General features: G+C 35.1%; 1 long non-coding RNA gene and 6 gene segments (V, D, J or C); 2 read left to right on the top strand and 5 right to left on the bottom strand.

The window, feature by feature from the left end:
- Positions 1-3,899: 3,899 nt before the first annotated feature.
- Positions 3,900-5,309, bottom strand: LOC130218930 (immunoglobulin kappa variable 1-5-like). The segment is given in 3 exon segments: positions 3,900-4,225; positions 4,318-4,417; positions 5,229-5,309. Coding segments are annotated over 3 exon segments (507 nt in total).
- Positions 5,310-6,914: 1,605 nt separating this feature from the next.
- LOC130218929 (Ig kappa chain V-III region PC 7183-like) lies at positions 6,915-7,424 on the bottom strand. The segment is given in 2 exon segments: positions 6,915-7,243; positions 7,359-7,424. Coding segments are annotated over 2 exon segments (384 nt in total).
- Positions 7,425-10,027: 2,603 nt separating this feature from the next.
- LOC130218226 (immunoglobulin kappa variable 1-39-like) lies at positions 10,028-10,525 on the bottom strand. The segment is given in 2 exon segments: positions 10,028-10,356; positions 10,458-10,525. Coding segments are annotated over 2 exon segments (378 nt in total).
- A 634-nt stretch (positions 10,526-11,159) lies between these two features.
- Positions 11,160-15,983, top strand: LOC130218227 (uncharacterized). The gene is made up of 3 exons (XR_008835930.1): positions 11,160-11,257; positions 12,593-12,692; positions 15,495-15,983. It is a non-coding gene; the product is annotated as an uncharacterized LOC130218227 (long non-coding RNA).
- A 1,869-nt stretch (positions 15,984-17,852) lies between these two features.
- Positions 17,853-18,391, bottom strand: LOC130218225 (Ig kappa chain V-III region VH-like). The segment is given in 2 exon segments: positions 17,853-18,178; positions 18,294-18,391. Coding segments are annotated over 2 exon segments (381 nt in total).
- Positions 18,392-19,541: 1,150 nt separating this feature from the next.
- On the bottom strand, positions 19,542-20,045 carry LOC130218927 (Ig kappa chain V-III region VH-like). The segment is given in 2 exon segments: positions 19,542-19,864; positions 19,948-20,045. Coding segments are annotated over 2 exon segments (372 nt in total).
- A 333-nt stretch (positions 20,046-20,378) lies between these two features.
- On the top strand, positions 20,379-23,508 carry LOC130218926 (Ig lambda-3 chain C region-like). The segment is given in 3 exon segments: positions 20,379-20,386; positions 20,518-20,678; positions 23,097-23,508. Coding segments are annotated over 3 exon segments (471 nt in total).

Here is a 23,508-nt window from a genome sequence, read left to right as displayed (position 1 = left end):
GAAGAAATTATATCGAGAAGAAGATCAGGTAAGACACTGGTTTTACCATGGCTTTATGCCCGCTGTGGCATATGTTGTTGTTGTTGTTGTTGTTGTTGTTGTTGTTGTTGTTGTTTAATAGCATGAAAAAGTGAATTATGCTAACTATTACTGTTGAAGGTGGTGAAGGTCTTTTTAAATATCTGGACAAGAAACCTACCCCCCCCCCCCTATTGAACACAATATATTTTATTTTAAGAAACATCTAAAATATTTTGGTCCAGTGGATTTTGATGTCGAGATTCTTTTTCTAAATTAAAACTAAATGAAACAGTTGTGAAAAACCATGTTTAAAAACCTTACATATACCATAGGAACGGTATAACAGAAAACTTTGGTGGTTTTAAAACCTTGACTTTTCTAAACCGCAGTAAACCTTGAAACTTATCGCCCCATGCCTAGACTCAATCAGTGGTTTAATGCAGAAAAACTGAGAAGAAGATCAGGGAAGACACTGTTAGCATGGCTTTATGCCCGCCGCGGCATATTTTACGTTATGAGGTTGTTCAATTTGTGCATATTTTGCTGCTTTTGTTGTTGTTGCTGGTTAATAACATGAAAAAGTGAATTATACAAGATGAAATTATATCGAGAAGATGATCAGGTAAGACGCTGGCTTTACCATGGCTTTATGCCCGCCGTGGCAAATCTTAGGTTATGAGGTTGTTAAATTTGTGTCGTTGTTGTTGTTGTTGTTGTTGTTGTTATTTGTGGTGGTTAATAACATGAAGAAATAAATTATACCAGAAGAAGAAGAAATTATATCGAGAAGAAGATCAGGTAAGACACTGGTTTTACCATGGCTTTATGCCCGCTGTGGCATATGTTGTTGTTGTTGTTGTTGTTGTTGTTGTTGTTGTTGTTGTTGTTGTTGTTTAATAGCATGAAAAAGTGAATTATGCTAACTATTACTGTTGAAGGTGGTGAAGGTCTTTTTAAATATCTGGATAAGAAAACTACCCTTCCCTCATTGAACACAATATATTTTATTTTAAGAAACATTTAAAATATTTTGGTCCAGTGGATTTTGATGTCGAGGTTCTTTTTCTAAATTAAAACTAAATGAAACAGTTGTGAAAAACCATGTTTAAAAACCTTACATAAACCATAGGAACGGTATAACAGAAAACTTTGGTGGTTTTAAAACCTTGACTTTTCTAAGAAAAACTGAGAAGAAGATCAGGGAAGACACTGTTAGCATGGCTTTATGCCCACCGCGGCACATTTTACGTTATGAGATTGTTCAATTTGTGCATATTTTGCTGCTTGTTGTTGTTGTTGTTGTTGTTGTTGTTGTTGTTGTTGTTGTTGTTGTTGGCTAATAACATTGTAACGGACAAACGTTACATGCTTTTAGAATTATTGTTTTGGTTTCTTGTGGTGTCAGAAGCAGTGGTTGCAATGTTACTATGAGCCACTAGAGTGCGCTAGAGAAATGATAACTGGATATATTCCAGGTCACCATAGAGCAAGTGAGTTGTGTTTGGTAGAGGGAACAGCATGGTGAACTAAGGCTATCAACCCACTCTGGTTGAGACATTTTTGAGAACATCATTATTGTTGCTGCTCATGCTGATAAGTGTTTAAGTTTGAGAGTATTTTCTGTATTTAGTTGTGATTTGCCCTATGTTTATTTCTTTTGTAGACAGGACCTGCTGTCATGGAGGTTTTCAGATGTGGTGATTTGTTGATACATACTTTCAATGCACTACATAGTGATCATTGACTGGGTTTCAGCAAACTTTATGGTCATCAATAGTTTTTCCAGAAAGTGTGGAACATCAATGACACGGACAGTGACTCTTAATTCCTCATTGCTCTATCGTTTTTCCCAGAGAGAGGATGCGGATATCATTGCATTGCACTCAAACCATCTAAATGATATTCACGTCACCATCTGTATCAACAGACTGTGTACTTTCAGTCACTGCTTAGTTGTGTATATTGATGGCTTTTGTTTGTGTGGGCTGTATATTAAGTAGAGAAATTAAACAAGTAGGAAAGGAAAGAAAAAAACAGGCTTGTGAAGTTTTGAAATTTCAGTATGTTGAACTCCCTCAGCGTAACATCTTACATACATGGAGGAGGTGTTACAACATGAAAAAGTAAGTTATACAAAAAGAAATTATATCGATAAGAAGACCAGGCAAGACGCTGGCTTTACCATGCTAATCTTATGTTATGAGGTTGTTAAATTTACATATATTTCGCTACTTATGGTGGTGGTGTTGTTGTTTGTTAATGACATGAAAATGTAAATTATACAACTGTTACTGTAGACTGTGCTTTCAAACTAAATTTACATAAAGTAGCCTAGTCACTGACTTACATGGTTAGAGTACATACTCTATGATTAAAATAAAATCTCAAACATAAGTGACTTTTACATGCTATAAACCTGTCATTTTCTTAAAAAAAATTTAAGCTAAAAGCAAAAGTCTAAAGGTAATTTGTTCATGCCTTGCGAATCTGTTGCTCGAAAGATCATTAATAAATACACAAATAAAATGGTGTCCGTCTCTGAGAATGAAAAGATTCAATATATGAAATAAAAAAAATTCCTTAACTTTTTATTTTATTTAATGTTTACAATGCACATCCAATTAGATCCACTTATTTGGTAAAAAAAAATAGCTCTCTAATGAGACAGAACTAAAAGACAAAATATTACTTTACAAACTGTTTTGTAAATAAATCATATAAAACTTATACAAGTCAATATTACTGAAATTAATTAAAAAACTGAATAAATATAAGTTTACAAAAATAAATAGACTCAAATGTGCAGATTTCTGCCTGTGCATATTCTGTGTGGAGCTAGTTATAAGGAACGTGTGAAGCTGTGGTCACACTGGACTTTTCTCCTTATAGACTTCCATTCATGCGCATGCAAATCCGTCAGACCAGAAACGCAAGCTCGTGCGTCAAGTTTTGCAGTTTAATCCATTGCAAAGTTCAAGCTTGGTGAGCTCTGACCTGTGGAATTGCATCACTTGACTGCGGTGAGACCAATCGGGGATCAAAACATGACCTCTCTGTACAGAAATTTAAAATATGGAGCAATCACTCGCTTTTTAAATGTCTAATCATCTTATATAGTCTTGCCCCTTTTCGCAAGCTCAAACTCTAGTGTGACTGTGGCATAAACTGAGCTGAATTGAAATGACTGCTTTGTTTTTCCTATATGACTGTCCAAAAATTATCCTGTCTACACCGCTGGGACTAAACCTGATTTACAGCTAAGGTTAAGCACGTTAAAAACCTACATATCTTTTTTTGTGCTTAATTTATGATATGATATTCCAACGCAATCTCACGGCAATTCATAACTTTTTGATTGTGGCTAATTTGTATGAATTCGTACAATCTAATTCGTACAATTTAGTATGATTTGCTCTCACCACTCAATGACGGTTAGGGGTGGGGTTGGGTGCCACGCCTGCTTTTCAAAATCATACATTTCGTACAGCTGAACTCGTACGAATTGGCCACTAAATTGACAAAACGTAAAATACTTAAGTTTCCCCGTGAGATCAGGCTGGATATTCTGAAAAAAAAAAAAGAGATTGAACAATTACCCAAGGGGGAAAGGATTTTTGGGACAATAAATGGGGTAAAGAGAGTAGTTGGAAGTTCATAAAAGTAAAACTAATAAACATTTTTTTAATACTGCATGAGCCTCCGTGTGTATGTGTAATCATGTCATGTTGGCTGTCAGTAAATCAGGTAACCATTATCGAGTGTGTAGTGTGTGTGTTTGTCCTCTGTGTGTCAGTAGAGTTCAGTGTTGGAGCTGCTCCAGGATCAGTTCAGTCTCTGTGACTCTGACTGACTGACGGAGGTTTTTGTACCACTCTTTATCACTGTGTCAACACACCACCACTGTGGTAACTCTGACAGTAATAATGTCCAGCATCTTCAGTCTGGACTCCACTGATGCTCCGAGTGAAATCCCTGTTAGATCCACTGCCACTGAATCTAGATGCAGTTCCTGACTGAAGCTTTTTCACATAATAGATCAGGAGTTTAGGAGCTTCTCCAGGTTTCTGTAAATACCAGGCTAAACCTTCATCTCCATCATCCCATCTGTACACATTTGTGCTGGTTCTGCAGGTGATTGTGACGGGTTTGTCTGGTTCTGCTGTCATTGAGGGACTCTGAGTGATGCTGATCTGTCCTCCACACTCTGAAACACAAGAAAAAGAAGAAAATCAGCTCTAAATATATCGACAATCCACTTGAAGAAATGAGTGAATATGAAAGCAGAGCTGGACAAACCTTGAGCAAACGCTGTGAGAGTCCAGATGAAGATGATGATGAAGGTCGTGATGATGAAGATTGTTGTGTGTGTCAGTGATGAAGTGTTCAACTCACAGCACTATAAACACTCACAGCACTCAATATGCAAACACACACACACACACACACACACACACACACACACACACACACACACACACACACACACACACACACACACACACCCACACACCTCATTCAAACGAGATATTGGTTGAGAATATGGAGTAAGGACTGCTGGAAGAGTGTTAATTTAATAGAGTTTATTTATAAGCTAATTTCGAGAGGATCATGTGCTTATGTGCTTATGATCGCTCACAGCAAAATGTGGTGAAACGTCCTACATGACGGAAGTAGTTTGATTAACGTGTACACGTCTGTACTGCATTTCAATAATGCCTCTAATATCTGCATACTCCACATGTCTTAATTCCATTTCTGTTAAGTTCAATTATGACTTTAGTTTGTTTAATGTTATCAGAAATCGCTGTTTATTGTGTTGTCCTAATTGTATTAAATCTGTGTGTGTGTGTGTGTGCGCTTTACTCACATTCACTGCACTTCAGCACACACACTGACTGTCTTTCAGTCTCTCTGTGTGCTCTGCTCTGCTTTCTGTCTTTCACAGCAGACTAAATGTGTGTGTTTTACTGACATTGATTCATTAATAAAGCACAACTGTAAGTTGAAGTGTGTTTGAGTGTCTCTTGTGTCATTTGTGTTTCTGCTCTTTCAGTGGGTTTGATCAATAATCTTCAGTCAGTGGAGCATGAAAACAGCTGCAGATTCAGGAGGAACAGAAACCTGCAGATCACTCATACACTGATAGAGACACATGCTCAACATAAATGCTTTGCTTCAGTTAGTTTCTGCAGTGGAGTAAATGTAACCCTCTCCAGCTGACTGCACTGAAATAAGACTGTAGAGGAGCTCTGGTATCCCAGCAGAAGTAATATGTCAAAACTGAACATTATAGCAGTGTGTACGACAACAGACTTATTTAATACTCCCCAACATGAGAAGCATAAAGAAAATGGACAATAAAGGTTTTAGAGAAACATTCAGGGTTATTCAAGCAGAGAATAAAGAAATAGATTAATAAAATAAACTAATAAAGGGACAGAATTATGTGAATACTGACCCATAAATCAACCCAACAGCAAATGAGATTGTTAAAGATTGACACGACACGTCTCACAGCATCACTGTTCACATATAAACACAAATGAAATGTGAATCTCTCTAAATCTGGACCAATACTGAGTCCCTGAAGATAATGATTCTGAGAGACTCTCACACTTAACAGCAGGAGTAGAGAGTCAAACTCGAAAAGAAAACTCTCAGAACATTCAGTGACTCTTGAACTGATTTGACTCTCTAAACATTACGCAAACTGAATCACCTTTAATCTGTTCACTTGTTACAGATGTTGATTATTAAACTAAAGTTGACTTAAACACATCCTGACATGTTAAACTCTCATTATGTTAATACGGATACTGAAAATCCTAAACTCAGACTCTGATAACAGTAAAGGGGAAAACACTGAGACCACCTATAAATGATTCAGTTTTATCAACAGATCTCGGTGACTCTGAACTCACATATCCTAAATAGAGTTTGATTCATTTGATCATGAACTGAACATGTTTTAGTTTTCCTTTAGTATTTACAGAAATCAGTGTTGAATTTAGCACAGATCATTCACTCATTCATTCATTCATTCATTTTCTTTTCAGTTTAGTCTCTTTATCAATCCGTGGTCACCACAGCGAGGCTCAAACCACCGACCTTCTTGCTGTGAGGCAACAGCATTACCTACTGCGCCACTGCGTTGCCCCAGGACAGATTATGGTTCAGCTTATTTGTCTTGATGTCCTGACAGAATCTGCAGATGTTCTTTTCTTTTCTTGTAATTTCTGCACAGAATTTAGTAAATAATAATAATATTAATAATAATAATAATAATAATAATAGTAATAATAATAATAGTAATAATAATAGTAATAATAATAATAATAATAATAATAATAATAATAACAATAATAATAATAGTAGTAATAATAATAATAATAATAATAATAACAATAATAATAATAATAATAATAATAAAAATACTACTACTACTACTACTACTACTACTACTACTACTACTACTACTACTACTACTACTACTAATAATAATAATAATAATAATAATAACAATAATAATAATAATAATAATAATAATCTGCAGATTTATGCTGAATGGTTTTGACTATATCGGAGCTAAAAGTTTAATAAAATAAAAACAAGTTAACTTTTATTTTAGGTTTATAATGAAAATCCAGTTAGATTCAGTTGTTTGGTGAATAAAGCTACAGCAGATCTCTGGAACAACAAACTCAACAATCTGAAAATCTGTGGGTATTTCAGTGTGTTGATCTGTGTGTGTGTGTGTGTGTGTGTGTGTGTGTGTGTGTGTGTGTGTGCGTGTGCGTGCGTCCTCTGTGTGTCAGTAGAGTGTTCAGTGTTTGAGGATCAGTTCAGTCTCTGTGACTCTGACTGACTGACGGAGGTTTTTGTACCACTCTTTATCACTGTGTCAACACATCTTTACTGTTGATGTAGTGTAAACTCTGACAGTAATAATGTCCAGCATCTTCAGTCTGGACTCCACTGATGCTCAGAGTGAAATCTAGATCATATCCACTGCCACTGAATCTAGATGCAGTTCCTGACTCAAGGATGTCTGTATAATAAATCAGGAGTTTAGGAGCTTCTCCAGGTTTCTGTAAGTACCAGGACACACATGAGTCTAGGCTGCAGGGTGAAGGTTGACTGAGTTTGCATCTCATCTGCACATTTTCTCCAGGTTTAACAGGTTCCACTGGACTTTGAGTCACTGTGATCTGAGCTGCACATCCTGAGAAACAAATCATTCCCACTATTAGTCTACAAAGATCATCATTTATTAGTCGATCTTTAAGCTTGTTCAAATGACACTACAGCTATAATATATTCAGATATAAACTGTTCACCTTGCAGTATGAAGCTGTATGAAAGAGTCCAGATGAAGATGATGATGAAGGTCATGATGATGAAGATTATTGTGTGTGTCAGTGATGAAGTGTTCAACTCACAGCGCTATAAACACTCACAGCACTCAATATGCAAACGCACGCACGCACGCACGCACGCACGCACGCACGCACACCGGTTGTGGTTTTGTGCAGCAGCTTTACTAATAAGCTGCTTCTGAACTGTTGTAGTATCTCTGAGCTTGGCTAAATCTGTGTAATGGAGTGATTCTATTCAGAGAGAGAGAAATACAGAGAGATATTCAGAGAGATATTCAGAGAGATATTCAGAGAGATATTCAGAGAGATATTCAGAGATATTCAGAGAGATATACAGAGATATTCAGAGAGATATACAGAGATATTCAGAGAGATATACAGAGATCTTCAGAGAGACATTCAGAGACATTCAGAGAGACATTCAGAGATATTCAGAGATATTCAGAGAAATACAGAGAGATATTCAGAGATATTCAGAGATATTCAGAGAAATACAGAGAGATATTCAGAGATATTCAGAGATATTCAGAGAAATACAGAGAGATATTCAGAGATATTCAGAGACATTCAGAGATATTCAGAGAAATACAGAGAGATATTCAGAGATATTCAGAGACATTCAGAGAGATATTCAGAGACATTCAGAGAAATACAGAGAGATATTCAGAGATATTCAGAGACATTCAGAGATATTCAGAGAAATACAGAGAGATATTCAGAGATATTCAGAGACATTCAGAGATATTCAGAGAAATACAGAGAGATATTCAGAGATATTCAGAGATATTCAGAGACATTCAGAGAAATACAGAGAGATATTCAGAGATATTCAGAGATATTCAGAGACATTCAGAGAAATACAGAGAGATATTCAGAGAGATATTCAGAGAGATATTCAGAGAGATATTCAGAGAGATATTCAGAGATATTCAGAGAGATATTCAGAGATATATTTAGAGATACAGCTGAAGTCAGAATTTTTCGCCCCCCTTTGAATTTTTGTTTCTTTTTTTAAATATTTCCCAAATGATGTTTAACAGAGGAAGGAAATGTTCACAGTATTTCCTATAATATTTTTTCTTCTGGAGAAAATGTTATTTGTTTTATTTTGGCTAGAATAAAAGCAGTTTTAAAGTTTTTAAAAAACATTTTAAGGTCAAAATTATCAGCCCCTTTAAGCATAATATATATTTCAATCGTCTACAGAACAAACCATCGTTATACAATAACTTGCCTAATTACCCTAACCTGCCTAATTAATCTAGTTAAGCCTTTAAATGTCACTTTAAGCTGTATAGCAGTGTCTTGAAGAATATCTAGTCTAATATTATTTACTGTCATCATGACAAAGAGAAAATAAATCAGTTATCAGAGATGAGTTATTAAAACTATTATGATTAGAAATGTGTTGAAGAAATCTGCTCTCCGTTAAACAGAAATTGGGGGAAAAATAAACAGGGGGGCTAATAATTCTGACTTCAGCTGTATATTCAGAGATCTGTTCAGAGAGAGATGTGTTCAGGGATATATTCAGGGATATATTCAGAGATATTATCAGAAATATATTCAGGGATATATTCAGGGATATATTCAGTGTGTCGATGGTTGTGATGTTTGTAATAGTTGAGAGCATCTGCAATAGTAATAGTGCTCTGATAGTAATAATGCTCTGATCTGCTCTATTCTGAGCTGCAGAAACTCTGAACACTGTTTGATTGGTTTAACGCTCTGAACTGGAACAGATTCACTTTCACTTCTGCTCATCGACTCATCATCAGACCATTATTAAGATTAATAAGACTAAAACAGCTTCTCAAATAATCACTGAATAGAAATAGATGGAGACTCGAGAAAATATGTGATTCATGATTATGATTTATGAATTGCTTTTGTATTTTTAAATGCATTCATGGGAATATTTAAGTGCTTAAATGTTTTTCAAAGTAAAGAAATTATCAGCTTTAGATTGTTTCTTGTGACTCTGAATGAGTAAATTATTACAAATAGTTCAATATTAGCTGAATTCAGTTTGCTCAGTCTCCTAAATGAAGAATAAATCAGTGATATCCTGAGACTCTGTCTGTGTTGATGAGGAACGACCGCAGTAAATCAGCATTATTCTGACACAGAAACAGCTGGAGTTTCCACACAGTGACTGTTTTACTCCAGCAGTAGTGGAGGTGTCATGACATGCAGCTTTCTGAATGTTTTACTCTGGTTTACTGGAGACTGGAGTGTTGTTTGAGGCGTCGTGTGTTTATTTGATCATCAGATCATCAGCAGCTCTTGAGGAAAACAGTCAATCGATTCACCGTCAGACTGAACAGATTCACTGATGCTCAATAATAAACATGGAGAAACACAGTCTGTCATCTTCAGTGGGGTTTTTACTCTTAAATAAAGATTCTGATAGAGACTCTGGTGAACAATGATGGACTTCTGGTTTATTTGTGTCCACTAATGCTTTGACTTTTGCTCTCTATGATGATGAAGAGCGACAGATTGATCTGGATGATTTTATTTCTGATGCTTGAGTGACTGTAGTTTCACATCCTCCTGTGAGCTGCTCCAGGATCAGTTCAGTCTCTGTGACTCTGACTGACTGACGGAGGTTTTTGTACCACTCTTTATCACTGTGTCAACACCAAGTCACTGTTGATGACATGAACACTCTGACAGTAATAATGTCCAGCATCTTCAGTCTGGACTCCACTGATGCTCAGAGTGAAATCACTGTTAGATCCACTGCCACTGAATCTAGATGCAGTTCCTGACTGACGACTGTTTGTTAAATAAATCAGGAGTTTAGGAGCTTCTCCAGGTTTCTGTAAGTACCAGCTAACATAATAAGAACAGCAGACTGGATCTCTGCTGAATCTGCAGTTGACAGTGAGTGATTGTCCAGGTTCAGAGAGCAGCACTGAGGGAGTTTGAGTCACTGTCACCTGACCAATACATTCTGCCAGAGGAGAAACATTAGAAATGATTGTTATAATCATATATAAGATCACAACACAGAAACACAAGTCAATAACACACATAATGTTGAGGGACACACACCTCCACATAATGCTGCCAGTGTCCAGATCAATATGCTGCTGAAGGTCATTGTTGTTCTTGTAGGTTCAGTTGTTGATCAGGTTTTCTGTTTGTCAGAGTTATAAACACATGCAGAGCACTGAAGCGTGTGGCGCTCATGTAAAACACTCCACATGCAAACACTGATGGACTCAACAGTTGTTCATGTTCGGGTTTGTTGAACAGGAAATCCTGGAGATCTGAGATGTGCGTGACGGTATATTCAGAATATCAGTGTGTGTTTGGTTGGATGTGATATAGTTGGTATTTTACACTTGTAGTGTTTTTGAGAGACTCTGGGGGTTTACATTAACCACAGGAGCAGTTTATAATGTGTTTAAGATTGAAGAGGACAACATTAAGAGGGAGAAACAATGACATGTCTGAGGGCCATTTTAGATTAGATTAGATTCAACTTTATTGTCATTACACATGTACAAGTACAAGGCAACGGAATGCAGTTTAGGTCTAACCACACTGAAAAAAATGATTTAGGCCTCTATTAAATGAAACATAATTCAATTTTGTTAATTTTAAACAATTTAATTTAGTTGTTGATTTTAATAAATATTTTTTAATTGGTTTTAAGTGAATTATATGTGTTTTGAACCAATCTAAATTAATTAATTAAAGTCTATTAGAAGAAATTATGTTTGTTTTGTGCGCATGCGCGTTATGTCCCTTTGCCTCGGCGCCAAAGCCCACAGGAGTTTTTGCTCTTCAGAATCCAGTCAGATTGAAGGAAGACGCCAGACCCGGATTTTTGTACATCCATTTGCACAGTAAGTCACATTTTATATTGTAACAGACTTGTTTATTACAGAAAATACTTTGTTGATTACATGTACGCATAAAATGGTCTCGTTCGGACTGTCTATTTTGGTCGTTTTTAAATTTCACAGCGACCGACCAACGGTCGAGCGCGCTCTCAAGTTAGGTTACACACGGTTTGACAAATCTCGCTTTTATGTCGCAGAATATATTTAAGATTCGTTTCAGCAAGAATGTATTTATGTAGACTTGGTATATAATGTTTTTAATGAAGTAAATGGTTATTTTCAAGAGAATAAGCATTTTCTTTGATGTGACGACTGTGTCTGTGATCCGCCATTCCAAACGAGAAAAGTTAACGTTACGTTGCTAACGTTAGCTCAGTCCTTTGTGAATTTGCCGTAGCTTTTACTATGGGTAACATTAAACATGCGTTTTAGATAGTTGTGAACGGACAGTATCATAATGATTTTGTTATAGAACGATTTGGTCTGGCGTTAGGGCAGTGCTACGTTGTCTTAGGAGGTTGTCCAATGTGTGCCCATACTGGCTTAACATTAACTTTTAACGTAACTTAAAGGGCGTCCATGTCTACAGTTTTTGAATTTTTGACGCAAGTGAGATGCAGTAATTATGTCGTCGGGGTTATAATACTCCTAATGGGCTAACTTATATGCACAGCAAGTGTTTATTAGCCACGGATAAACGTCCAGCGAAAGGTTAAGGTAATGTGACTTTTTTTTTTTGATTCATAAAGTGCCTTTTACATCAACAATAATGTAATTTAATTAAAATAGAATCCGTTAAATAGGCTTAACCATTCATTTAGTTGTCCAAACGTAAAAACACATGCAGACGAGTGCTAAAACTCCATGGAAAATATTGTGGTAAAATAAATTTACATATTTTTAAGACATGGCGCTGAAGAATGGAATTTAATGCAGTGCTTTGTCTGGCCTGAGACCCACTTTATATCGTATCAATCAGGCAGTGAAAATCAATGATTAAAAAAAAACAGACTTTAAAGGGGTAGTTCACCCAAAAATTCCCCATTAGTTTACTCTCTCACAGGGAGACTTTCTTTCTTCAGTAGAACATTAAAGAAAATTCAGCTAAAATATTTAATGTTGTACTGAAGAAAAAGTTCTTGCTAACCTTATTAGTGTTGTTGGTATAAAAATATCCCTAACTAATCATATTAATCACATGTTCTGCGATATGTTCAGTAAGTAATTTATCTAAATGTTGCCTAACATAATTAATCAGTAAACAATATGTTTATTAAGAAGTTGGTCATGCTGAATTTTGAACCTAAAATGATAATCATGTATTTCCTTTCATTTGAGGTACTGTACAACAAGTTTCCTTTGCTGAGTTCCTTGGTCAGGGGTTTAAATACATTTGCTGTCCAGTACTGCAGTTGGAATTTTCCATCAATTTTTTATGGTAAGTAACTGCAAAATATTTATCACTACACATTACAGTGAACAGTCTTTTAACTGAATATGTTGCTCTGAAAAATCTCAATAGTCCTTAAAGGGATAATTCACCCACAAAGGGAAATTTACTCACTATTCACTCACTATGAAATGGTTCCAAACATTTGAGTTTCTTTTTATCTGTTGAACACAAGAGAAAATATTTTGAAGAATGTTAGAAACCAGTTATCATTGACATTCATAATAGGAAAAACATATTATGGAAGTCAATGGTTACCGGTTTTTATCATTTTTCAAATTATCTTATGTTGTGTTTATCAGAACAAAGAAACTCAAACAGGTTTGTGACAAGTGAAGTGTAAGTAAATGTTATTTTTGCATCCCTAGTTTTCACAGTACTCAGTCAACTCAGTTCAACTCAGTCAACAGCTCTAATTCAACTCCGTGATTCTCTCAAGAGCGCCGACCAAAATGTCTAACTTGCCATAAAATGATTCGACTATCTGATTACCGATCAAGAGAGGTTATATACCTCTTTGTTCCTCCTGTGCATTGCATTCAAAGAAGAGTCACAAATCAGAATTTGGCTCAAAATTGCACAGTGCACATCCGGCCTTAAGCCTGCTTTTTACTTCTGCGTTGAGTGATTGGCGTGACCTACGGCGCCTGCCTTGCGCGCAGCTGTGGACTTATACTTGTGCGATTAGTCTTTTTAAACAGTATTATAATTTCTAAATTACAAACAAATATTCACAAAAGTACAAGTATAACACTTTTGTCCAAAAAAAGAGAAAATTTATGTTTATGTTAAGATTAAAATTACTGTTTAAAAGCAACTTAACTTGAATAAAATTTTTTGGGGGGGCCGTATCAACAATCAAAAATGTATTGCTGAATAACTTTTCAAAAATGTTTAATCTAATAATGAAACATGACTTTTTTTTAAATGATAAATTAAAGTTTTAAATTTGTATACTTATACATTTAAAATATACTTAATATATTTATATTATTTTGGTTTAATTAAAAATGTTTAAAAACATTTAAAAACACTAATTAAATAAATATACATGTCTTATCAATTTGTCCAATTAAATTTGATTTATTATCATTGTACTTTTTTATTATTTGCAGAGGTCCTGTGGGTCTTTGAAAGTCTTAAGTATTAAGTTAAAATTTTAGGTCATAAAAAGTCTTAAATTTGAGAGGTCTTAAATTTTGCATCAAGGTGTGACATTTGTACTGAATTATATATAATTGTGTGTGTGTATGTATGTATGTGTGTGTGTGTGTATATATATATATATATATATATATATATATATATATATATATATATATATATATATAATGAATATATATATAATGAATATATGACTATTATATTTTGCAATATGAACGCTATATAAATGTATAGACCTGTTTATACTCTGAGCACACCTTCATTCTCTACAGTCCCCAAAACAACCGCGGCCACGCCCACAATGAGCAAACAAGAGAGCATGGGACAGAGATTATGGCGTTACTCGAGTCAGAGAAAGATCATGTAAACTTAGATTTCATTCGCCATTGTTTATTTTACCTGTGCACTATTATTCTTAAGCCTTATGTGCTGTTGGAGATATTAATTTGGCCACAGATTTCTTTCTTTTTGAAATTTTTAAAAACCTCAACAATACACTCTGGGCAAATTTATTACTCTTTTGTTATGTTTGTGGCTGATTTTGCCCCATTGACTTCCGTTATAACAATGTTCTTTAGTTGCAAGGTCATGATAGCATATTAAATATTTTTGATCTTTGATAGTTTTTCTTTTTAGGAAGATGTAAAATTAGTCATTTTTTTATAGTTGATTCATCAGTTGCAGAGCAAAACTTTGCAAAAAGTTTGTGGCTTTTGTATAGTTATACAGAGTATTGTGTGTTTGTGTGAGAGAGAGACTTTGCACACATTGTTTTGAGAGTTGCTTATTTAAATTTTCTCAGACATATAGTAAACATAGTAAGTGTAGTTATGCACACACACTATCATTTACTGTTATACTTCAAAGAACTTCATATAAAAGCCAGAAACTTTTTTTGCACGGGCCTATCTAAAGGGTTAATGCTGCCAACTGATCATCAACAGTAAAAATGACAAAATAAACATCTACTGAACAGGGAAGAAAACCAGCAACAATGCATGATTACATGCTGTCATGGATTTGCATCCAAAAAACGTTGTTATCATGGAAGTCAAAAGGGCAAAAAAAAAAACAGCAACTAACATAAGGAAAGGGTAGTAAATTTGAACAATACAGAAGGGTTAAGGTGAACAATTATGACCAGGTATATTACTATACAATGGGTCTGATCAGAAGTTATTTCCACATTCAAGTGGCCAAATCAGTGGTGTTCAAGCCTTAAACCTTGTGTAATATTATTTGATTAATAATGCAATAATGCTTTCTTGACATTATATGTAGTTTTCAACATATTGCTGTATTGTTTGCCTTTCAATTATTTTTTCCAAAATTCTTTTTAGTTAGTCTTAAAAGATCTTAAATTTACCCTGATAAAACCTGGATAAACCCTGTAAATAATTGTGAAGAAGTCGTACTTGCAGATTACGCACAAATATTTGTTTGCCCAGTGTGATGTTTGCCAATATGCAATCATAAATGATAGTTATAATATTCCAGAGGTATAAATGTGTGTGTGGAGAGGGTCGTTAAGGTTTTGGTTTTATTTACATTTGATTTCTACTGACTTTTCACAAAATTTGTTTCAAAAACAATGTCTAATAATAGTTTCTTTTTATTCAAATATAGGGCAACCAAAAAGAAGAATTTTTGAAGGACCTGACAAACATTGCCATGGCCATATGTGTCATCAAAAAGGAAGGAGGAGATTTTGGAGATTATGACGACATTGGCATCGTTGTTGATGGAACAGTGATTCTTGAACAGATAAAATCTGTTGCACAAGCCTGTGCACTGATGTTGGGGGCAATTTATGTGCTTGATTTGGCTTACCCAAAAGAGCTCAAATACTATTACGAGTTTGCCCAAAAAGTACTCATGCAAATGAACTCTGACAAGCTCTCCTCAAAGGTTCTCATACTGAAAAACAGTGTGATACTGTAATTTGAAGCATTGAAGTGTTGATAAATGCTCAACAACCATATGTATATCACATACAAATTGCGACTTAGTGTAGGATAGGTTTTGTGTAGTGTAGGTTTATTTTGCTGTAGGAACTTGTTTTAAATGTTGACTTAAGACTTGTATTTAGTTAAAACTTTTTACAAATTGTGTGTGTGTGTGTGTGCGTGAGTGCGTGTGTGTGTGTAAGAGCGAGAGCGTGCGCATTCCATAAACTTTGTATTTATTCAAATCCGTAGTTGCTCAATTTGTTAATAAGTTAATTTTTTAAGTTAATCAGTTGATTATTTTGTGTATTGGAGCAAACTGCAATTCTTATGACACACACACCAAGTCATTCTATGACTTCATAGAGTTTTCTTTTATGTGTTGGTTTAAATTAAATGTGCTGTACAAACAGTTTTTGTTTTATGGTGTGCTGCTAAAGCACTTATAGGCAGTGATTTATGTTTTGTTAGAAATTGCATCTTAAAAAGTCATTAAAATGAATTCAAAACAAACTTGGTCACGTGTCATTTCAAAGTGTATTTGCAAGCAGTTCAATGATCATTTTAGACATCAAAAATAAATACATGAAAGTAGGAATAACATATGTAAATTGTATTGAACTAAATTTCATTGGATGAAGGTAACTTAAAAAACTGAGTAAATCCAACTTAATTTGATTGTTTAAACTTAACACACATAAATTGAGTAAATCCAACTTAATTTGATTGTTTAAACTTAACACATATAAATTGTGTAAATCCAACTTAATTTGATTGTTTAAACTTAACACATATAAATTGAGTAAATCCAACTTAATTTGATTGTTTAAACTTAACACATATAAATTGAGTAAATCCAACTTAATTTGATTGTTTAAACTTAACACATATAAATTGAGTAAATCCAACTTAATTTGATTGTTTAAACTTAACACATATAAATTGAGTAAATCCAACTTAATTTGATTGTTTAAACTTAACACATATAAATTGAGTAAATCCAACTTAATTTGATTGTTTAAATCCAGCCCATATAAATTGAGTAAATTAAACTAAAATTGTTTGCTTAAATTTAACCCAATTGAATTATTTGCAACAGCTTGCCTTAAAAAAAATTAAGTAAATCCAATGAATCATTTTTTTCAGTGCAGCAGTGCAATAGCAGCAAGTGGAGGATACAGGTATACGTTATAAAGAAAAACTATGGTGATATTTACAGGTGGATGTACTATGAACATTATATACAGGTTGTATGAGCTATGAACAGAGATTTACAATAAATAGATATATGATATATGTATTCAGTATATCAGGCAGACAGCAGTCATGGTGAAATGCTGGTCTGGTTTTAGTTCAATAAATGGTTGAGTTGAGCTGATTCTGAATGTCAGTGTTGAAGGACGATCCGCTGAAGAGCAGCTCCAGCAAACTCAACCAAAAAACACAATCTGTGATGGAGACGATGAAGCAAAACTGATGGAGATACAGAAGAAAGCTTTGGAGAAAGCCGACTCAGACATGAGCGTTTCTCCTCTGAGCAAACAGATAAAGATGAAGAGCTGCAGTCCACAAACACTGAATCCAGAATCACTGAAGGAAAGAGAAAGAAGAACATCAGCTTCATAAACTACTGCAGACGACAGCTGACATCTACAGGAGTCCAGAGAGAGAAAGAAGAGGACTAGAAGAAGAGGATCTGATCACGCGAGACTATCATCAACATAAGAACAAACACAAAACGCACTAAAACTGAACAAAGTATTAGTGTGTGTGTGTGTGTGTGTGTGTGTGTGTGTGTGTGTGTGTCTGTCTGTCTGATAGAGACTCTGCTAAACAATGATGGACTTCTGGTTTATTTGTGTCCACTAATGCTTTGACTTTTGCTCTCTATGATGATGAAGAGCGACAGATTCATCTGGAGGATTTTATTTCTGATGCTTGAGTGACTGTAGTTTCACATCCTCCTGTGAGCTGCTCCAGGATCAGTTCAGTCTCTGTGACTCTGACTGACTGACGGAGGTTTTTGTACCACTCTTTATCACTGTGTCAACACCCAGTTACTACTGATGATGTGTGCACTCTGACAGTAATAATGTCCAGCATCTTCAGTCTGGACTCCACTGATGCTCAGAGTGAAGTCAACATTAGATCCACTGCCACTGAATCTAGATGCCGTTCCTGACTGACGGGTGCTTGTCCTATAAATCAGGAGTTTAGGAGCTTCTCCAGGTTTCTGTAAGTACCAGGACACACAGGGTGGGCTGCAGCCTGTAGATTGACTGAGTTTGCATCTCATCTGCACATTTTCTCCAGGTTTAACAGGTTCCACTGGACTTTGAGTCACTGTGATCTGAGCTGCACATCCTGAGAAACAAATCATTCCCACTATTAGTCTACAAAGATCATCATTTATTAGTCGATCTTTAAGCTTGTTCAAATGACACTACAGCTATAATATATTCAGATATAAACTGTTCACCTTGCAGTATGAAGCTGTATGAAAGAGTCCAGATGAAGATGATGATGAAGGTCATGATGATGAAGATTGTTGTGTGTGTCAGTGATGAAGTGTTCAACTCACAGCGCTATAAACACTCACAGCACTCAATATGCAAACACAAACACACACACACACACTGTTAATAATCTGTGTGAAGTGTAATATCTCTGCGCTCAGCTAGTAGAGTTGAGCTGTAATGTGTTGTAATAGTGAACACAGCTGCACTGAGCATTAATGTCAAATGAAGCTCTTGTGGTTTGATCTGCTCTATTCTGAGCTGCAGAAACTCTGAACACTGTTTGATTGGTTTAACGCTCTGAACTGGAACAGATTCACTTTCACTTCTGCTCATCGACTCATCATCAGACCATTATTAAGATCAACTGAACGTTTTATAACGTTTACAACAGTTTCTTAAATTAAATGAATCAAAATGGATGGAGAAAACTTAAGACGGTGATCTGATTCAAAGGCTAAAAATATTTGTCTCTTCAGATTTAATTGATGTGAGATTCAGGATGATCATGGAGTATTTAAGAGCTTTTCCAAGGTAAAGAATTGATCAACTTTAGATTGATTCTTGTGACTCTGAATGAGTAACAGAATTCCAGTATTACAATATTAAATTAATTCAGTTTCCTCAAAGTCTCCAACACAAATTAAACACAACAATTTCCTGATACTCTTGAGGAAAGACCGCAGTAAATCAGCATTATTCTGACACAGAAACAGCTGGAGTTTCCACACAGTGACTGTTTTACTCCAGCAGTAGTGGAGGTGTCATGACATGCAGCTTTCTGAATGTTTTACTCTGGTTTACTGGAGACTGGAGTGTTGTTTGAAGCGTCGTGTGTTTATTTGATCATCAGATTATCAGCAGCTCTTGAGGAAAACAGTCAATCGATTCACCGTCAGACTGAACAGATTCACTGATGCTCAATAATAAACATGGAGAAACACAGTCTGTCATCTTCAGTGGGGTTTTTACTCTTAAATAAAGATTCTGATAGAGACTCTGGTGAACAATGATGGACTTCTGGTTTATTTGTGTCCACTGATGCTTTGACTTTTGCTCTCTATGATGATGAAGAGCGACAGATTCATCTGGATGATTTTATTTCTGATGCTTGAGTGACTGTAGTTTCACATCCTCCTGTGAGCTGCTCCAGGATCAGTTCAGTCTCTGTGACTCTGACTGACTGATGGAGGTTTTTGTACCACTCTTTATCACTGTGTCAACACCAAGTCCCTGTTGATGACATGAACACTCTGACAGTAATAATGTCCAGCATCTTCAGTCTGGACTCCACTGATGCTCAGAGTGAAATCTGTTCCTTCATATTCTCCATCCCCACTGAATCGACTGAAACTCTCATCATATAGACTATTTACTCCATAGATGATGAGTTTAGGAGCTTCTCCATGTTTCTGCTGATACCAAGCTAAACCATAGCCAGCTATTTCAGCATCAGTTTTACACTGTATTCTGGCGTTTTGTCCTTCAGGAACAGTCAGAAGTTCAGGCTGAGTCACAGTGATTCCTCTGGACGCTGCAGATCAACAACATTCATGAGTTTCAGCAAATCAAAGCAACATTAAAGCCTCCAGAATGAGCAAATTTCACTTCTGTTACCTGGAATAAAAGCTGTGAGAATCCAGATGAAGCCGCTGAAGAGATTCATTGTGTTTGCTGGGTTTGTACCGCGGTAAACAGCAGTGTGTTATAAAGTGTTTGAGTCTGAACGCTATAAACACTCGGAGCGCTGAAGCATGAGCCGATGCAAAGTGACTCTCTGTGGAGAAAATCCTCCAAACACACACATCCAGAGGAAAAGGCTCCTGCTTTTGAGGCCTTTAAATGGCTTTCAGTGTTCAGACAATGATGTTTGTGTTTCTTCATCTCTAGAAGAGGTTCAACATCATTTCATTTTCTGTCTGTGTGTATCTCTGATGATTCACATTCAATTATCAGTCAACTGAATCACTAATAGACTCAATTCTGGGACTTTAATAACAGGTCAAAGGTCATTAAACGGATCAAAATGAAGGATTTATGAAGCCCAAATGAACATGTGAAGAGTCTTGTTGATGCTGTTCTAGATTTAGATGTTTTCTAGTGTTCTGCTCTGAGAGTCCTTTAGAGAAGATGAATCTACTGTAGTGAAATCCCTTCAGCTCAATAATGATGAGTGCTGTTGATCAGAGCTGATGCTGATCTCAGATCAGTGTTTATCTGCTGTTTTCTCTCTTTCTCTGCTGGAGTTTGTGTTCATCTGAGTGTGACGGAGGTTTTTGTACGACGCTTTCACTACAATCAAACACTGTGGTGGACTTTTGGTGGAGGAACTAAACTGACGGTCAAAAGTAAGTCCCTTTTTAATTGATCTCAAATTAAAATGAGGTTTAATAATATTAAAAACATTTGACAACAATATTCTTCATCACAAAAATCTATAATTGAAGAGTTTTACTTGTGTTTGACATTATTTCTGGTCAATTTTCATTCTGTTTCATTGATTTGGTCTTGTTCTTGTATTTAATTCATTACAATAGTACATTTGTCTACTATATTATAAATATAGATTTCATTATAGTCTATTTGTTAATATTTCAGCCGTATTTCATGCTTCTGTTGGCCTGATGTATGTTTAATTTCCACTGTAGTTTAAGTATTTAGGTTATTTTCAGTAAATAGTTTTTATCATATTTAATTTTGTGCATTAAAGTTTGATAATGAAGAGAAAATTAATAAAATGTCATCTGTGTCACCAGAGAAAACATAAATCCAGTGCTCAGCATATATGAGTACAGCCTTCACAAATCTCTCATTTAAATGAATATCTTCTATAGGAAGCTTTACCAGATTATATTTGTGTTTAAACATTAGATTAGTCAGTACTGAAGCCAAATCTGGAGCTGATCTAACAAAATCACTTACAATAATGGTTCAATAATGAGCAGCTCAAATTTATATGTGAGGGAAAATATTAAATAACATTTTCAAAACCGCAAAAATCAAGAGAAACACAAAATATAGACAATTTTGTTGACATTTTGTAGGTTTGTATTTTTATTTTGCATTATTTAGCAGGAATTTAAATGTTTTATCTTTCCATTTCTAAAGATGTTCTGAGACTAAAATATAATTTTAATACATTTATCTGTTTGTTCAGAATATTTTATTGTTAAAAAAACAAACAAACACTATTTCAGGACAAATTGTAACATCATTATCTTTGTTGTGTTATTTTACAAAAGAGAAGAAAAAAATAAAGGCAAAAGAAAAAAAAACAACAATAATAATAATAATAATAATAATAATAATAATAATAATAATAATAATAATATTAATAATAGTAATAATAATAGTAATAATAATAATAATAATAATAGTAATAATAATAATAATAATAATAATAATAATAATAATATTAATAATAGTAATAATAATAGTAATAATAATAATAATAATACTAATAATAATAATAATAATAAGAGGAAAAGAAAAATGAATAACTGTACAGAAAAATACAACCAACTGAATGCAGACATTCAACAATCACAATCCAAAGTTCAGAGATTTACATTTAACAGTGTAAGATAATAATAGTAAAAAATAAACAAAATTAAATTACTAAGAATAAATTAATTAAAAGGGAAGGCGAGTGCATCTATTAAACGTAAGACAAGATGTTAAGAGAGTTAAAGTAAGGTATAAAACATTGAGACTTTAAGAAATTAGTTTTCCCAGAGCATCTTTAACCTTTTCCAGCTTTAGAAAGCGCATGGTATCCTCAAGTCATTGAGATGTAGTTGGAGGCTTGTTTGGTCTCCAGTGAAGTAGAATACGACGCTAATAATGAGGTAAAGGCCAAAATATCAAGGTGTTTAGAATTAAACTGGGACCAAATCTTTGGAACCCCAAAAATGGCAACGTCAGGGGATGGGTCTATATTTACCTGCAACACCATAGACTTAATTGTAAAATAATGACTTCAGTATTTCTGTAACACATAAATATATCAGTTTAATAAATCTGTTTTGTTCAAATGCACCAATATATATATATATGACCCATATTCACTGAGAAATGCAGAACAATATTCATTTTCATAATGGGGTGTCCTCGTATATGCTGAGCACTGTACATCAGTTTACCATGATTTTAATACTAATCTACAGGCGATTCTGCTGATCATTATCCTAATCGAGAATTATTGAAATAATATTCAGTCATTTATATTTACTGTGCCTTTCATTACTATTCTCTGTTTGCACCTGGACAATATTTAATAATGTGTTGAAGTGTTTTACCTTATTCAGAAGCTTTTACTATAGTATATCAAGTTTTCTGCAGTGATTTGAGTTTTTACTGCATCTTATACTGATACACAAACCTCTAACCTCTACATTAGAGAAGGCGTCTGGGTTGCCAGATCTGTAAATGAAAGTTTTATTTCTGCTTTTCCAGTAAAGCTGCATGAAATGTCCTGCTGGATTAATTCTAGATCTTCACCTCATTTACTGAGAGTTTTACTGCTTTAATTACTCTTGAATTAGGATATTTATGGGTGTATATTTCTTTAAATTAACATTTATAAAGGTAATAGAGGATTTTCAGACAATATTATATATGGAGGAGAAATGAGTGAAAGAAGCAGAGAGGAACTGAAGTGAATATGAAATAATTATATGATTAATCTGTGAACATCAGCTATGTAGATGTGAAAGACTGACTTTTTCAGTGTGTGTGTGTGTGTGTGTGTGTGTGTGTTTCTCCAGCTGCTGCAGTGGTGAAGCCGTCCGTGTCTCTGCTGTCTTCCTCCTCTTCTCCTCCGTCTCTGCTCTGCCTGCTCAGCTCTTACTCTCCACAGGGGGCGCAGGTGAGCTGGATGCTGGACTCGTCAGAGGTCACCCAGGGGGTTGAGACCAGCGCAGAGAGCGAGCGGGACGGACTCTACAGCAGCAGCAGCGTCCTGAAACTCAGTGAAGAACGCTGGGAAGGAGCAAATCGGTTGGTCTGCAGAGTAAGACATGAAGGAGCTGATCAGGAGAGCTCGTTCCTCAAGAGCTCCCAGTGCTGATGTTTCTCCAGGATTCACAGCTGATTGACAGATTCTCAATACTCCAGCAGCTTTCAGTGCAGCGCTTTCTGTCATTGCTGATGCTTCAATAAAGCAGATCAACCAGCTCA

Source organism: Danio aesculapii, chromosome 24 (genome assembly GCF_903798145.1).
Source record: "Danio aesculapii chromosome 24, fDanAes4.1, whole genome shotgun sequence".
Lineage (NCBI taxonomy): Eukaryota > Metazoa > Chordata > Actinopteri > Cypriniformes > Danionidae > Danio > Danio aesculapii.
The sequence above is the reverse complement of the archived record's forward strand: the minus strand, read 5'-3'. Positions and strand labels throughout refer to the sequence as shown.